Here is a 17,092-nt window from a genome sequence, read left to right as displayed (position 1 = left end):
TGCAGACCTATTGCCTGCATGAGTTTTACTGCCCGTATGCATTAGTCATAGCTGGCATTCAGCCTAGTTGTGGAAATGCAGCTAATTAGAAAACTGGTATGGAGAAACTAGTGGTTTAACAGTTTAACTTTAGATCAAAGAGACTTAATGCACCATGTTCACACTTCTAATTTGTTGTAGCTGTAGGTCATGTTTTCATGGGTGATACCAGGGTGCAAAAGATTTGTGTGCATATGAATAGAGTGAGTGAATAAATCATATTGAGAAGATTCTGTAGAGCTCTGGAACACCGAAAGGGAAATGGTAGGAAAGTATGCGGATGATCAACCCACTGGTTCTGAGGAACACCCATTCTGAGGCTGAGGCTATGAGTGCAGCAGAGATGAGCTGCTATAAGAGGTCTGTGATCTCTGCTGTGTCTGAGGCTTGAGAACCATAAGCAGAGTGGTTTTCCACAGTTCAGCTCTAATGAGAGGCTGCAGTGCAGTGCGCCAGTCTGTGTGACTGTAGAGAGAGCAGAGTACAATTACTCCAATGAATGACCTGGGTACTAAAACACATATTGCCTAACATATGTATGATGATGATGATGATGATGATGATGATTGTGCTGTCCCTTTAAGGACAGTTGGTGAAACATTTCCCTCTAGTGGGCGCATGTCATACTGCGATAGTGATGTACCAGCCATGTTCTTTCGGCCAACTACAAATCGGAGCAGCAGTTCATGTTAAAAAGTGCTGAAATACCTTCCCCAGAGTTTAAAGGAACATATGACTGTAAGTTCATCACTTGTTCTGTGCAAATGTGATTTTGAAATGTAAAAGGCACATCGGTCCCTCTTGGAAATGAGACATCAAGTCTCAGAGGCTACTCTGTATAAAGGATTAATCAGTAATCCTGATGTTGAAATCCTTGCAGACCAATGAAGACATTGGTACCAATTGGTACATCAAAGCACCTCCGTGCCTCCTGACCTGGCCAGTGTCCAAAAGATCACATCACGTTTGGGCCCTTCTGTGCTAAATTGGACCACAGTAACACCCCAAAATCCCTATTTATTTCACCCAGCACTAGCCGCCATGGAAGCACACAGGGGTAATACAAACAACTGAGCACCAGTTTGAACTGGGATGAAATTTCTATCACATTTTGATACACTGTCTTCTCTGATTTTGAGGTATTTTCAAATTAAGTCCCCAGTGTAGTTTTAGTTTTAATTTTCACAGAATGTAAATCTTTGAAATCTTGTGTGTTTTCCTTGCCTGATCAGCCAGTCCTTGTGGTTTTGGTTGTCCAGGCAAGCATATTTCACCATCTAATTAATTTATTGAATGTGATACAGCAATATATGTAATACAGAAATATACGCAAAAGGATAAGGAAAAACGTATGGCAAAATCTGGACGATAGCCTACAATATAAAAACACAGCTTGGCGCCCATATAGAGGGGAGGAATGAGGAAAAATACAACACAAGGGGGCAGAGGAGGTCAGAATGGGATAAACAATTTAGACTGAGAGCCATTTTAAGTAGTAAATGGCACCGTGATTGTAGTCCTCTGCCTGCAAACTTTAGTAATGTCTCCTTTTCTTTCCACAGTCTGCTTGGGCTTAGAGACAGTGTTTAGTTCAATATAGCACATGGTGACACATTTGCAGTGTTTATTTTTTTCAAGTCAATCATAAAATAAATAGACACAGTTGCAAAGCATGTCATCAGATTGGACAGAGATGAAGTTGGTTAGCTTTGATTATTAGTTAAAGAAAAGCAAATGCTAAAATGATAAAAACAAAAAGAAATTCAGTGGAACAAATGAAGCTGCCTGCTACTGGGTAAACAGTGGATAAAAAGCAAAAGTACACAATGTTACTTTCCACACAGCTTACAAGGTAATAAAAAGTGGTATTTATGCAACACAAGTGTGACTGAGCATAATTATTAGGTTGTAAATAAAAATAAAAAAACATTAGCTTCCATCATTGATCTCTATCTATTGTATACATGTTCAAAAAGGCTACAAGGATGTTTCTTTTGCAGAGCATTTTCACATCTCTACCACCAGAGGACAAAAATGCCACGGTGTATGCTACTTTACATAGTTACACACACACTGTTGTTTTAAATATTAAGATACTATTGGCATTTTTACACACAGAAAAGTTTTACTTTGTATTACTGTATCAGACATGACTTAGCACTGCCAACAACTGCTGGTCAGACTTTTACATGGAGCCCTAAATAATGCACATTTCCAGGGCTAAAATACAGTATTGGTGTGAAATAGCATACAGTACATTGTAGTGGGATGGTATCAATGTGTGTGTTTGTGGCAGCTTGCATAAAAATACAATAGGTCCCTCTGTTTCACAAAGAAAAAGTGGATTATTAAAATACCTCATAATGGAAAATGTGGTTTAAAAGTCTCTGGAGCGCACAAATAGTTTTGAAGCATTTTTTTTGTGCTAAAACAGAATCCAATGCTTTAAAACAACATTAAGTTGGGTAATAAATACCCCGTTCAACTTAGAAGACAGGAAAGTGATGAGTGGGTTCCACAGTTCTTAGAGATACTTTTGTTTCTTGAGGGCTTTTCCAATGGAGAATAGTTTACAGTTCAAAATTTATGCACCAGTAATTCAATGTAAGTGAAGACTCTGCTACAAGGCTCAGACCAGACTCACGGGAAGGTCGGCGTCATCCAGGTTTAAGGGAAGTTCAGGCATTATGGGTTCAAAGCTGCTCCTCCGTCGCCATGGTGACACATCACACTCAGTTACTGTGGTAGAGATGGTGGGTGTTAGGCAGGTCACTTTGCCAGGTGTGTCTCCTGCAGGGATAGGCGCGCTGGTACATGGCTGGGCCGAGGCAGTAGGCTCATGAAGTGCTCGCTGTCCCAGGCCAGGCTGTGGGCATGACCCCCACTCTGGGAAAGATGCTGGCACGACAGATATGGGCGAGCGAGGGAGGGGGGGACCCGCGGGTGTGCGGTAGAATGCAGTGGTGCGACCGCTGTTTTCCTGAATATAAAATAATACACATCAGTCAAAAGTAAATTGGGTAAAAAACACTGTCCTGAAATGAAAGACTACAGACTTGGGTTAGCCCCACTGTGAGAGGCCTGACGCAGCTTTAGTAGTGCTGATTCTGAAGTCGACACAGTTGGAGGTGAAGAGGTTAGCGGAGGAGGAGATGGTGCTAGCAGTGGTAGTAACAATTGTACAAGCAGAAGTATTAGAGGTAGGAGTAGTGTGTCAGCAGGTTTAGGGTTGAATTCTCAAAAGGTTGCAATGGTCGTAAGAAGCAGTGGTCGATTGATGTGTGCTCATCATTTCACAGCTTTTCAATGTCACATTTTAATCTCTGAAAAAGAAAACAGCATGCCAGAAAGAAGATAGAAAGTGGAGCAGAAGCACAAATGCAGTGGTTAGTAAACTATTGTTGCTTAAACAACATGTTAGGCATTTTTGGGACCATATCTTTTTTTTTTCTCTTTTTTAAATTATCATTATTTTTCACAGTGGCAAAGGTTAGTTACTGAGACAAGCATACAAATAAAAGGATAACTGCCATTCATTTCATTAGAGGATCCAATATCTGTTAGCTTTATTTTTATTAGGTCTGCTACACAAATCATACAAGGTCAATTTTCAAAACATTAACCATGCATTTCAAAGAAACTGCACACAAGGCCATGAGAAGTTCAGCTATTTCACAAGTGTAAAGAATGAGAAGAGAAACATACAGGCTGCGAACAGGAGGAAGGAGGAGAGATAAGCAGGATGTCACACATCTAAGACAGGTACACAGCTGCAGCAGGCTGCAGAGACAGGGCACCACACAGAAGACACATGGACAGGTCATACACAGGTTAACATTTATACAACTCTTCACTGGCCATGCAAAACTTAAAGCTCATATGTGTTTTTATGTCTTGCTGTCACTATGATGGGAAAAGGGATATGGGTGAAACAAACAAAGTAACAATTCTGTAAGAATATAGACATTTTGTCCCATGTTGAAAATAATTCTGCATTGAGCCTCAGCATGACTGGACTTTCTTTAAAGTATACTTCATTTATAGATGCCTTTTGTCACATACAAATGTTTATAAATCAAGCACTCCTTTGTTATTAATGCAGCAAGGGGGCAGCAAATTTCTGGTTATCACAGCCAAAGTCAGGGTGGTTATTGGAAATAGGAGCATCAGATGTGCATCTGCTCATATTGTCTGTACAGCCATAGCAGAGTCAGCGAGCAGGAAAGGTGGGCTTTAGTTTAAAGGGGGTCTTAGAGTAGCTGACATACGTGCTGCTGCACTCCCCGATTCGGGACGTATACCTCTGTAAACAGGGGTTCGACAGCCGTCTGGCCTGCCGCATCTGCAACAACACAGTGCAAAGCAGGATTAGAGCCGGTGTCCGCCCATCAGAGGAGGTGGAGGGGAGAGACTGGGACAATGACACCAAGAAAAGAATCCAACTGAGGAAGAAGGCAAGGAGAGAGAGGAGAGAAGACTAGCCAAGAAGGAGCCATTGATTAACACCTAAAGGTATGCGGCCAGGTGTTCAATGATATCTGCAGTCAGTACTGTTGCATCAGTGCACATTATAGGCTACTACTGAATATTCAAATCAGCTTTGGCCCACAAAGACAAAATAAAGACAAATTTTGTGATGACACTACAAACCCAAGACAGTGAGGCCGGAAAACCATCCGTAGAGACACAAGCATGCAGATTCAACTCGAACTACATTATATATATCTGTGTGCTTATTAATTAAACCTCATTTGCATAAGTTCAGCCTGTACAGTATACTTGACATTATGTTGTGCTCTAGTCCTTCACTTTTGTCATTTCCATTTAGCTAGAATTGTACTAGTAGTAGTATTGGACAAAATAAAAAAGATATAAACATAACATCGACAGATACTGCATGTACTTGTTCACGGGAGTTTGTTTCAAGAGGAAAGTTCTGCATGTGTTGATAATGTACTAAAGTACAATACCACAGTAGTCCTAGACTAGTGTGCCCAGAGCATAAGAGTGTTGTAGTCTATGGCCCAGACCCTTCAGAGCACGACAACAAACTGGAGGAGAAGAACATCAAGAAGAATGTCAATGTTTGTTGAACCAAACATGACAAAAATGTATTGGACAAAGTAAATTATACTTGGACTGTATTTGAGGGGTAAAAATGTCTCATGTGTACATGAATTGTAAGGACCAGTCTGTATCGTTTCAATACATACTGTAGCAGAAGATCTTCCAGGTCCTCTTTGGGCTACAATAGCTCCCGATACAGCCTTGATCCAGCTATGCATCTCCTCTGGACTGTCAGCCTGAAGAAGACAGAGCATTACGTACAAATTTAAAGAAAAGCTAAAAACTACAACATTGCCTGATATTTAAAATCATTTGAATCAACCACAGTACCAAGATCTTACCTGTATGTAAAAAGTCCTAGTTGTGGTGACCACTTCAAACAGATTATCTCGCATCATGATATCACTAGAGCAAAAGAAGGAAAAGGTTATGTTGTCACAGTTCAGACCAGATTACATCAAAGTGTAACAACAATATCCCAAACACATGCATAATAAGAATGTCTTAAGACATGTTTAATACCTCTGTTTACACTCTTGGACTTTGTGAATTTCTTTTAGTGGAATCATTCGGAGGGGTTCCTTTTCCTAACAACACAATACACATTTTAATATACAACATACAGCATGAGCTGGGACATGCATCATATCTGTATTACTAGAAACAAGGTAAAACTGGGTTAACTATCCTCATCATTTGACATCATAAACAGTTTGTGAGTTTTTGGTTTATGGCATGGGCAACATGGATACAGCCATCACAGGAGGGCACTGACTGTGTAGGATGTCCTGCATGATGTTAAGGATAGTCTATGTCGAGACTCAAAGAGACCAAGAAGGCCAACAAGACATGCAAAGACATGTATTGTGAATGCAAAGAATTCTACTGAATTGAACCTGCCGCAGCTTGCATACACTAGATTACCAGTAATATGAATTGTATTTTACTACAAACTGGGAAAATAAAACCAAATAGAAAATTTTAAAAAAGATTTGCCATATTACCAAGTCAGATTTAAAGTAGCTCATAGCATTTTCCTCCAGAAGGAAATAGCGCCTTTTCCAGTTTCTCATCTGGGAAGTAATAACAATCAGTTCAAGACATTTTTCAAAAGACCTAAAAACTCATGAATTAGTGTGTTTTCAGTATTGTACCACGGCTCCTTGCTTGACACAATATCCAGATTTAATGACTGTGTGTTCCTGAGAAGGCCTCCCCAGGAAGTACGGCAGCTGACTGTGGGAGCGCTGCATCGCCTCACGGTCACCTTTCTCTGCTCCATCTGCCCCTTCCTGCTGAAGAAATGTTCAGCCCACTGCATTAATAAAACTGTTCTACACAAATTTGTATTTTTACAGAAATAGATAAGACTAACATTTTGAACTGTAATTGTTTATTATAAAATACAGAATTTATAAAAGATTGAAGAGAGCTCTTTTAGCCATGTCCTCAGCATTCAGTAGATAACGCATTTTATATCACTGTACTCTGATAATCAATATTTCACTTGAGGTTCTACAGTCTAGTCTTTATTTTAAAAGGTATAGTATGTACCTTTCTGGAGGTGGCATGTCACCTGTACGATGGAAATGTGCCATGGAAATAGAAAGTTAATACCATACACATTCTCACAACCAAATTAAAAAAAGAAATGTTCTTCTTAGGTCTTTTTGGCAAAAAGTTACATGCAGGCACTTTAACATAAATATTACAAATGTATTTGTTAAATTGTACCTGTACTTGCTTCGCATGAGTCATAAAATAGTACCCAAAAAGGGTAATATATCAATACCAATCACCAAATAAAGCATCACATTATACTGGTTCTCTATAGCCACACTCTTATTAGCTAGAGATCTACTTTTTAAAAAGGAACAAAGTTTTTTTTTTGTTTTTTTTTTACTTGTGTCTGTGTAACTATGGGGACTCCTCCGATGATCTCTGTCCTATAGGAGACTTGTTTCTTGGTTCCTAAGACATCTGGCAAACTTCTGTGTTTCTCGGAGTTGTGTTGGGCATCGGATGACTTTGGCACCTGAAAATATTGGCACACATGATCTCTCACACACACACACATATATATATATAGATAGATAGAGAGATAGATAGATAGATAGATAAGATAGATAAGATAGATAAGATAGATAGAGATATATAGATATATAGACATATATAGATAGATATAGATAGAGATAGAGAGATAGAGAGATAGAGAGTGTAATATATATAGTAATAAATATAGTAATACATATACATAGCAATACATATACATATATATATATACGCACATACATATATATTATGAAAAATGAAAAATTGTGTATGGGCTCACAGTGATCTTAGTAGCTTTGTTGAGAGCATTGACCCAGTCCACAAGGTCCTGCTGATCATTGGCTTGAAGAAAGAACTTTCTCATTCCAGCATTGATCACTAACAGATTGGAAAACAGAGACCAGTTTTAAATTAATCTAAAAGAGGCAACATTTTAGCACAATGAAGAAGTTTGTGGCTTTTCGATGTTTATATCTTCATAACAACATTTATATGCAACATGTAATATTATATTACATGTTGCATATTATACAATTCTTATTGTTTATATGACATAGCATTCACGTAACATCACATGTTGGAATGAAACTTTAAAAATAAGGGAGGCCAGGTCAAAATTATATGGTAGAATTTGATATTTAACTGTCACATTGTAGATTTGTTTACATGGTTTATGGTCAATATCTCCAATTACTAGTAATCCACACAAAAAACAAACTGAAAAAGTTCTTCTCTGTCAGCACACACACAATATAAATTATTTTTTTCACAATAGCTTCAGAATGTGGTACCATTATTCAAGCCAAAAGAAGTTGACTATTGTCAGATGAAAGAACATTAAGCCAAAAGATTAATTTTGTGGAGCTAATCCTTATGAAATAAAGACAAGGTTTAACATTTGCAAATGATAAGTTTGGATATTTTTTTCAAAACAGTTAGCCTGGCATAATGTTACATAGGTCTCCTACTCTTCATCTGAAATTACATTATCATCAAAGTCTAAAACATGTGTCTTCATCATTTCCTGTCAATATGAGGAGAATGGGGGGGGTGCTCTTTGATATTTTTAATGCTTGGTTAAAGTGTATTTCACAGATTGATATATTTTTCCAATTATTACTTGGTTTGGTGGGATAGTGGTGTAAATATTCATCACAATTTTTCAGTTAAGTGGTAGGCTTCAAAAGGGAATCTCTCTACCTCTATGTCATCAGCTGTCATCAATTCAATCAAAAATGTAAGACAATTTATGCGCAAGGAGAGCATTGTCCTGACAGTTTAAACATTGATATAACAAAATAAATGTGTTCTCATTTATTTTTATTTCCCAAATCATCACTATTGTGTAATTTAGACAAGTTTTGGCTCTTGTTAACATTGTGGTTGCAAGGTAACATACCTCTATACACACATGGACAAAATTATTGGTAGCCTTTGGTTAATGAAAGAAAAACTCACAATGGTTACAGAAATAACTTGAATCTGACAAAAGTAATAATGAATAAAAATGCTATGAAATTTAACCAATGAAAATCAGACATTGCTTTTCAACTATGCTTCAACAGAATTACTTAAAAAAAAATAAACTGATGAAACAGGCCTGGACAAAAATTATGGTACCCTTAGAAAAGACTGAAAATAATGTGAACAAAGGGACATGTTAATCCAAGATGTGTCCACTAATTAGCATCACAAGTGTCTACAATCTTGTAATCAGTCAGTGGGCCTATATATAGGGCTACAGGTTGTCACTGTGCTGTTTGGTGACATAGTGTGTACCACACTCAACATGGACCAGAGGAGTTGTCTCAGGAGTTTAGAAAGAAAATTATAGACAAGCATGTTAAAGGTAAAGGCTATAAACCATCTCCAAGCAGCTTGATGTTCTTGTGACTACAGTTGTACATACGTATTATTCAGAAATTTAAGATACATGGGACTGTAGCCAACCTCCCTGGATGTGGTAGCAGGAGGAAAATTGATGACAAATCAAAGAGGTGGATAATATGAATGTTACCATTCATAAAAGAGTCCAGTTCAAGGAACATCAGTGTTCCCTGGGCAACTGGTGAGCCAGTTAGTTGCCTATCTGCAAGATGCTATTGTCCCGTACCAGCCAAACAGAGCACTCCGCTCTCAGAATGCAGGACTATTAGTGGTTCCCAGAGTGTCCAAAAGTACAGTGGGAGGGAGAGCATTCAGTTAACAAACTCCTGTACTATGGATTCAACTCCCTGCTGATGTTAAACAGGCCCCCACAGTCTCTGTATTTAAGACCAGGCTTAAAACCTTCCTCTTCGGTATAGCATATGACCAGGTTACTTAGTGAGGGAGTTAGGGACATTAAAACCCGGGATAAGACAGGCTGCAGTAGGAGATAACTAGCTGGGAGAAGTATGGCAACCTGAGCACTATCCTCTTCTTTGTCCTATTTTCTCATCAGCAATGCTATTCACATGTTGTGCATCTCTTTCAGATGCCCCGATGACAGCCGGACCCTCCCCTCCTCCCCGCCTGGCCCTCCTCCTCGCCCGGCTCTCCTCCTCCTTGTCTGGTCTTCCTCCTCCTCGCCTGGCCGATTTTTCTTGTTTTGTCTGATTTTTTCTGTTGTTTTGTTTTTGTGTGTTGGCGGCACGGTGGCTGAGTGGCAACACTCATGCCTCACAGCAAGAGGGTTTGGTTCGATCCCCGGGTCGCCAGGCCTTTCTGTGTGGAGTTTTTCATGTTTCTTCCCGTGCTTGGATGGGTTGCCTCCGGGTACTCCGGTTTCCCCCATCAACCAAAACATGAACGCCCTTCAAGACAACTGTTGTTGTGATTTTGGGCGTTACAAAAATAAATGAATTGAATTGAATTGTCACCGGTTCTGTTCATTGTATTTATGACCAGAATTTCTAGGCACAATCAGGGCCGGAGGGCTCCAGTTCGGACCACAGGATTTCATCGCTGCCGTTTGCAGATAATGTTGTCCTGATGGCTTCATCAAACCAGGACCTACAACGTGCACTGGGGTGGTTTGCAGCCAAGTGTAAAGTGGCTGGAATGAAAATCAGCTTCTCTAAATCCTAGGCCATGGTTCTCGACCGGGTTGCTTGCCCTCTCCAGGTGGGTGCCCCTGCCTTGAGTGAATGAGTTCTAGTATCTTGGGGTCTTGATCACAAATGAGGGAAGGATGGAGCATGAGCTTGAGACGCGGAACAGTGCAGCATTTGCGGTAATGCGGTCGCTACATCGGACTGTTGTGGTGGCTGAGTCGAAAAGCAATGCTCTTGATTTGCCGATCAATCTACGTTCCTACCCTCACCTATCGTCATGAGCTTTGGGTAATGGCCAACAAGCGGCCTAAATGAGCTTCCTCCGCAGGGTGGCTGGGTGCCCCCTTAGAGATAGGCTGAGGAGCTCAGTCACACATGAGGAGCTTGGAGTAGAGCCTCTGCTCCTTCACATTGAGAGGAGCCAGCTGAGGTGGTTTGGGCATCTGTTTTGGATCACTCGGGCACGTCCCACCAGGAGGAGGCCACAGGAAAAACCCAGGGCACGGTGGAGGGACTGGGAACGCCTTGTGATTCCCCTGGAAGAGCTGGAGGAAGTGTGTGTGGAAAGGGAATTTTGGGCTTCCCTGCTCAGACTGCTGCCTCAACAAAGAAAATCAACACTGAAACAGACATTGGTCAATAACAGACGAGCAGATTAACCAACAGAAAACAAGCAAATGGATAACTGCACGAGCAGATTCCTGTCCTTAAATCCTCCTTCTCAGCAAGGAAAAACTCAAAAAAGGCATAAACAGATAGGTTAGGACAAGCATTGCAACAATGTTGCTACATAACTGTTGTCTCTTGTCTTGTGACTTAAAGGAAACTACCATCCCTGTTATTAAATGTTTCTCTTGTCAATTAAAAACAATTATATATTATACAATTACATCACCGGTTATGAATTTTAGTCCAAATCTGCTGCTAAAATGCTTTTTTTAATAGCCACAACTTTTAATTTAACATGAACACGTTTTGGGGATCTTACCAAAACAGAATTCTGCCTTGGGCCTCAGCTTAGTGGCATCGCTGACCTGACAGAGAAAGTAAAAAGTTGGAAACACAGCACAGCATTATATTACACTAGGGCTGCACAATTTGGGGGGAAAATCTAATTGCAATTGCAACGTATGTTAAAATATTCTGCTTTAACATCTAAGCAAAGACTGAAGTATGAAGTTATACAATAATACAAGAATCCTATACATCTCAGAACATTTTTGTAGAGGTCTAAACAAGATAGAGAGAACAGAGAACAAGATTTTTTTTTTAAAAGACAGGATATTTAGTTCTTTATAAAGGAGCTTCTATTGAATTGCAGCCGTTGTCATTTTATTATCATACTTGTCAACTCAAATTGTGAATTTGATTTGATTGTAATATTGTGCAGCTCTATATTACACCATAATCAACGCCATTCACTGTTACCTTGGAGATGTACGTGAGTTTGAGGGAGCCAACACATAATGCTCCCACAGGCAAGTTCTGGAAGACAAGAAAACATGTTAAGAAAAAAATTAATTCAAACTTTACTAGAAAAGAGTTTGATTGTATAATGTGTTGAACACATTCTTTAAAAACCTGGTTTAGATCCCAATAATTTCAACAACCTCCGTCCCATTTCAAACTTACCTTTCATCTCCAAAATCCTTGAAAAAAACCATTGCCTGCATGCCCACCTCAATAACAGTTTCAATCAGGCTTCCGACTGTCCACAGCACAGAAACCACACTCATAAAAATCACAAACGACCTCCTCATGGCAGCTGATACCGGTTTACTCTTCATCCTCCTCAATCTAACCGCAGCCTTCGACACCATCTCCCACATAGACTATCCTCCATCGGTATCACTGACATCCCACTCACTTGGTTCACCTCATACCTCACTAACCGCACATAGTACATTCATTTAAAATCACACACATCCAACACCTTCCCTCTATCCGCTGGGGTCCCCCAGGGCTCTGTCCTGGGGCCCCTCCTTTTTATCATCTATATCCTCCCTCTTGGTTTCATCTTCCGTAAGCACAACATTCACTTTCACTGTTACGCGGATGACACCCAGCTCTACCTTTCCTCTAGGCTTTCGTCATCACTCCCACCATCCTCCCTTATCCTCTGCCTACAGGAAATCAACACATGGTTCTCCACTAACTTTCTCATGCTAAACAGTTCCAAAACAGAAGTCCTCCTAGTAGGCACCCCATCCATACTCTCCAAATCTAACAGTTTCTCAATCAACATCAACAACTCAACTGTCCATCCTTTCACCTCAGGTCAAGAGTCATGGTGTCATCCTCGACAGTACACTATCCTTTCACTCACACATCAATAATGTCACCCGGTCTGCATATTTCCACTTTCGCAATATCTCTCGTCTTTGCCCCTCCCTCACTCCTCACACCACTGCCATTCTAGTCCACAGCCTTGTAATTTCCTGCATTGATTATTGTAACTCTCTTCTCTTTGGTCTCCCCAATAAATCCCTCCAGAAACTGCAGCTCCTTCAGAACTCTGCAGTCCGAGTCATAACACAATCTCCCACTATCCACCACATCACCCCCGTCCTACAACAACTCCACTGGCTCCCCATAAAACAGAATTTAGAGAATTTACTTCAAAATATTAATTACCACCTTCAAAGCAATACACAACTTAGCCACTTCATACATATCTGACCTCCTCCGCATTGCTGCTCCTGCCCGCATCTCCGCTCCTCCTCCTCTCTCCAGCTCACTGTACCCTCTGCCCAACTTGTGACCATGGGGAACAGGGCTTCCAGCCGCTCTGCCCCCCAGCTTTGGAACTCTTTCCCTCCTGATCTCCGCAACTTAGACTCTCTTCCACTCTTCAAATCCAGACTCAAAACTCACCTGTTCAGACTGTCCTACCACTTGTAACCAATCACACATCTTCTAGCAATCAGTTTTTTGTCATGTTTTATTGTATTTGTATGTTTTTTATCTAATTTTATCTTGTTCAGTGTCCTTGGGTGTTTTGAAAGGCGCTTATAAATAAAATGCATTATTATTATAATTATTATTATTATTATTACATTAAGGGCATTTTACATTTTTCTTTCATATTATTTCATATACATAGAGAACATTTGTTTTTTAAGAGAGATTTTATGTCTGCAGTTCATTTGGTATGGACTTTCAGACAAGTTTACTTTTACAAATATATATTACTAAATATTAGCAATTTATTCAGCCCTATTAGTACCACTACAACTTCATATTTGCTGAAAGTAGAGGCTGGAGATTTAACAAAATTCATATTTAATGTTTATAATCTATAAAAAGAGCAGAGACACTAATTATTTAAAAAATCTCCACAGTGCATGGTTTAAAAATACTTAATGTTACAGCACTCTTAAAATTATCAAATTTTTTGCATGTATTTTCAAGCCATGTACAGAGAACAATGTAACATTGATGAACACAAGAAATGTGAATGAATAAATCTAATTAAGTTTACATTGCATTAGTTTGTCCTTTAAATAAAAGTCGATGATGAACCTCCATCTGAAGCATGTACTCTACCTGTGGGTTGTCCATGAACCACACCAGACTCCCCTGTTGTGTGTCCAGTATGAAGTAGCGACGCAGGAACTTGCCACTGTTCTCATTTTCCTCTATGTCCAGGAAACCACAGATGCGGTTCTGCCGGTCCACGTAAGGCATGGGTGGGTGTGGGGTGCACTGACCACAAACTATTCCTAGAGCCAAAATAGAGAGATTAGTTATGGTACAAACAATATTGAATAACTGTATTGCATCATTTTTGAGGTTTGGACAACATTTTTATAGGTTAAAGCCATTTTAAACATATATTATTACCATATTATAAAAGCTGAAAGGGGAGCTAGCATTTAAATCAACAATCAGAAACACTTCAGGTCTAACATCAAGACAAAATTGAAAGTAGAGTGCATTAAATTTTTTGTTTCTTATATAGGGGATACATGTGTATTGTTCATGTATGCATCCTTATTATGCCTACGTATGTCCCATTTGCCCCAAATCACAACATATTTCTATTTATAAATGCTCTCCCCTTTCCCATTTTGCCACATCATCCCCATCCCCTCTTCTTTACCTTCAAAATTGCTTGCTTTGTGTCTCTCTACCTCCAGCTGTCCCTGTGTGCTATCTTCCCTTTCTCTCCCTGTCCATCTGTGCTACCTCCTCCCTGCTCCTGTGATCCCATTTGGCAAGCCTCTGGCCAGTCCCCTCTGTCTCCTCCTCTTGCCCGTCACAGCTGAGCATCCTCTGAAGTTCATTCAATGCAAAAGGCTACTAAAACAAGACACGTTTTCATCCCAAAAAAGGCCAGTCATCACTATTACAGTACATTCACATATGACATTTAACCTGCAAAAATATGGTACATTAATACATACTGCACAATGTGCAGACTCAAATCAAAGGAGAATGTAGTCAAAAATCAAACAGAAAATCTATTTTTTGAAAAATAAATAAATAACATTTTGAGGCAAAATTGTCCAGCCCTGTCCCATAGATAACCCCACTACATTTGCACACTATATTGATGCTGTGAGTTGATTTATGTACAAGTTAAATTACTATTCCTGTCATGTTGAGAAGAAGTTAAAATTTGTGAGTGAGAACGTCTGCTGGTAAGCCCAGATAAAGGCTCTCTTTCTGCAGGCCTCTGTGTGGGTGGATGGGGGAACGATGGGACAAAAGGCCTGCTTGTTGTTGTGTATGGACTCTGGGCAGAGAGTAGTACTGTCTAGGGCCATTATATATGACACACAGGCACGTGAATGCACTGTCAAAAGCAGCTCTCTTCATAATGTACAAATGCACAATTCTACATTTCAGTGCTGACATAGTTGTGGCATCAATCTATGAGTGAGGATTCTAATGGTAAATGATCATATTCAAGGCATTCAAAGCCCTTTACATCAAGGGACATCTCACCCATTCACAGATACACCAATTTAAACAGGCCCTGGGAACAAGAAGGTTTAAGTGAAAGTATTCACACAAGGTTGCTGGAATCAAACTGCCAACCCAGTGAATCTGACCTCTCTCCCAACAGTGGCTATGGTTACATGCACACCAGAATCTGATAATTATCTGATTTCTGGAGCTTTAAGATTACAGTACTTAAATGACATGCAAATCACAAAATATGATGTGGGACCATAATCTCATTTTATTTTGGTGTTTACATGACATTTTAATAGTCTTATAACTAAAACAAAATATGATGATAATCAAATTTAGAGTTCACTTGTAACTGCAGCCAATGTTTATGCCAGGGATGGGATTCAAACTGCTAACCTATCAGAGGACGAACATCCTACCAACTGAGGTACTGCCCCTATGATTAAAAATGGATTCAATTCAATTAATTTTTTGTTAAAGAGCACATTTAAAATACAACTTAAGTTGCCACTTTTAGGACTAGCAACAATTAATCACCTAAATATAACACTTAATTATTATTTACAAATATACTGAATATTTTGTACAGTTAACAGGTTTAAGAGTCCTAAACCTATCTGAACTAAGGGTACAGAGAGTGCTGATTTATTATAGAAACCCATTTGAAGAAAAGATGAGCAAATAGAAGAATGTTGTTCCTTGGAATAAAGATTATTTCAGCAGACTTGACCTCTAATGGATAAGAATACAGAGCACAGCATTACTTATTTGTTTACTACTCTGAACATATTCACATGGCAAAGTATAGCCTACATCTACAAAGTTCATCTGGTCTGTACATTGTTGCAGTGTCAGGTTACCTTCACACAGTATGATTATTACGATCACATATCAGCATGTTAGCTTTGTCAATTGTTGACAATACTTACACAGCCCCACTACATGGTGTCAATGTAGTGGGCACCAGTTAGCTTATTAGTCCAGTGGCCATAGCTTACTATAAAATAAAATGATTTATTATTACAGTTAGGGAACTGTGTCTATCTGCTTAGGGCACAGCCTGTCATCACTTGCAGACAACTGGCTTCAGAGTGGACAGGCCATAAAACAGAAAAGGCCAGCTGCTGGTCATGATGGTACAGAACCTCATCAACAACTCTTCAGTGACAAGTGACTAGACAACGTCAGGACAACTGTGTTCATTTATTTCAGTTAAAGCCCACATGTGTCCAATGCCTTAGATGCACTTAAACTCAATATCAGGCATGTCAATTTACAAGTCAGCTCCATGGAAGTGTAGTACAGACACTTAGCATCAGTTCTGAGCTGCTAGCACACTGCCAAGTGAGGACAAATGCCAAACACTGGCGGGCTATATACTGGGTTAACGTTACTTTACAGCATAAATTGGTCATTTGGGACATTTTAAACATAGACACGAGTTCTTTGCTACCAGCAACTAGTTGTTACAGCCCATTTAAAGTGTTCAGACGAGCCTTTAAGTTGTGTCAACGCTAAGCTAACCCGCGCTAATGCTACTCACTGTGAGCTCGTATTTAAAGGCTAAATATGAGCTCACAGCACACCTCACTGTGTAATACTCCAGAGTACACGGCCCGATCACACTTACCCAACTTCTGCCTGCCCGGACAAATAAATGCTTTGAGGTGCGCAGCCCTCAGCCCATCTCCACCATGATCCCGACCTCACGCAGCAGCTCCTCACGCAGCAGCTCCTCACGCAGCAGCTCCTCACGCAGCAGCTCCTCACGCAGCAGCTCCTCACGCAGCAGCTCCTCACGCAGCAGCTCCTCACGCAGCAGCTCCTCACGCAGCAGCTCCTCACGCAGCAGCTCCTCACGCAGGAGCTCACACAGTTCTTCACACAGTTCTACACACAGCAGCTCACACAGCTCCTCACGCAGCAGCTCCGCCTGCTGCGCCTTGCTGGAGAGGGTCAAAGATCCTTTATGTTACAGA

General features: G+C 40.1%; 1 protein-coding gene across 5 annotated transcripts; it reads right to left on the bottom strand.

Moving 5' to 3' along the window:
• Positions 1–1,649: 1,649 nt before the first annotated feature.
• On the bottom strand, positions 1,650–17,023 carry LOC117382317 (pleckstrin homology domain-containing family A member 1-like). Of its 5 annotated transcripts, XM_033979456.2 has the most exons (14): positions 16,744–16,843; positions 13,740–13,915; positions 11,622–11,678; positions 11,182–11,227; positions 7,439–7,536; positions 7,010–7,141; positions 6,261–6,401; positions 6,111–6,179; positions 5,629–5,693; positions 5,448–5,511; positions 5,253–5,342; positions 4,308–4,381; positions 3,745–3,819; positions 2,719–3,019 (listed from the first exon to the last, which is right to left on the bottom strand). In XM_033979456.2, exons 2-14 carry the CDS (start codon positions 13,878–13,880, stop codon positions 2,809–2,811), a joined length of 1,263 nt encoding a protein of 420 aa, XP_033835347.1. In that variant the 5' UTR covers positions 13,881–13,915; positions 16,744–16,843; the 3' UTR covers positions 2,719–2,808. The 5 variants fall into 5 exon arrangements, with proteins under 5 accessions (XP_033835345.1, XP_055082996.1, XP_033835342.1 ...); XM_033979454.2 differs by lacking the exon at positions 3,745–3,819 and having other exon boundaries at positions 1,650–3,019; positions 16,744–17,023; XM_055227021.1 differs by lacking the exon at positions 3,745–3,819 and having other exon boundaries at positions 1,650–3,019; positions 6,261–6,398; positions 16,744–16,855.
• Between the last annotated feature and the right edge of the window lie 69 nt (positions 17,024–17,092).

Source organism: Periophthalmus magnuspinnatus, chromosome 15, assembly GCF_009829125.3.
Source record: "Periophthalmus magnuspinnatus isolate fPerMag1 chromosome 15, fPerMag1.2.pri, whole genome shotgun sequence".
In the NCBI taxonomy this organism is placed as follows: domain Eukaryota; kingdom Metazoa; phylum Chordata; class Actinopteri; order Gobiiformes; family Gobiidae; genus Periophthalmus; species Periophthalmus magnuspinnatus.
The sequence above is the reverse complement of the archived record's forward strand: the minus strand, read 5'-3'. Positions and strand labels throughout refer to the sequence as shown.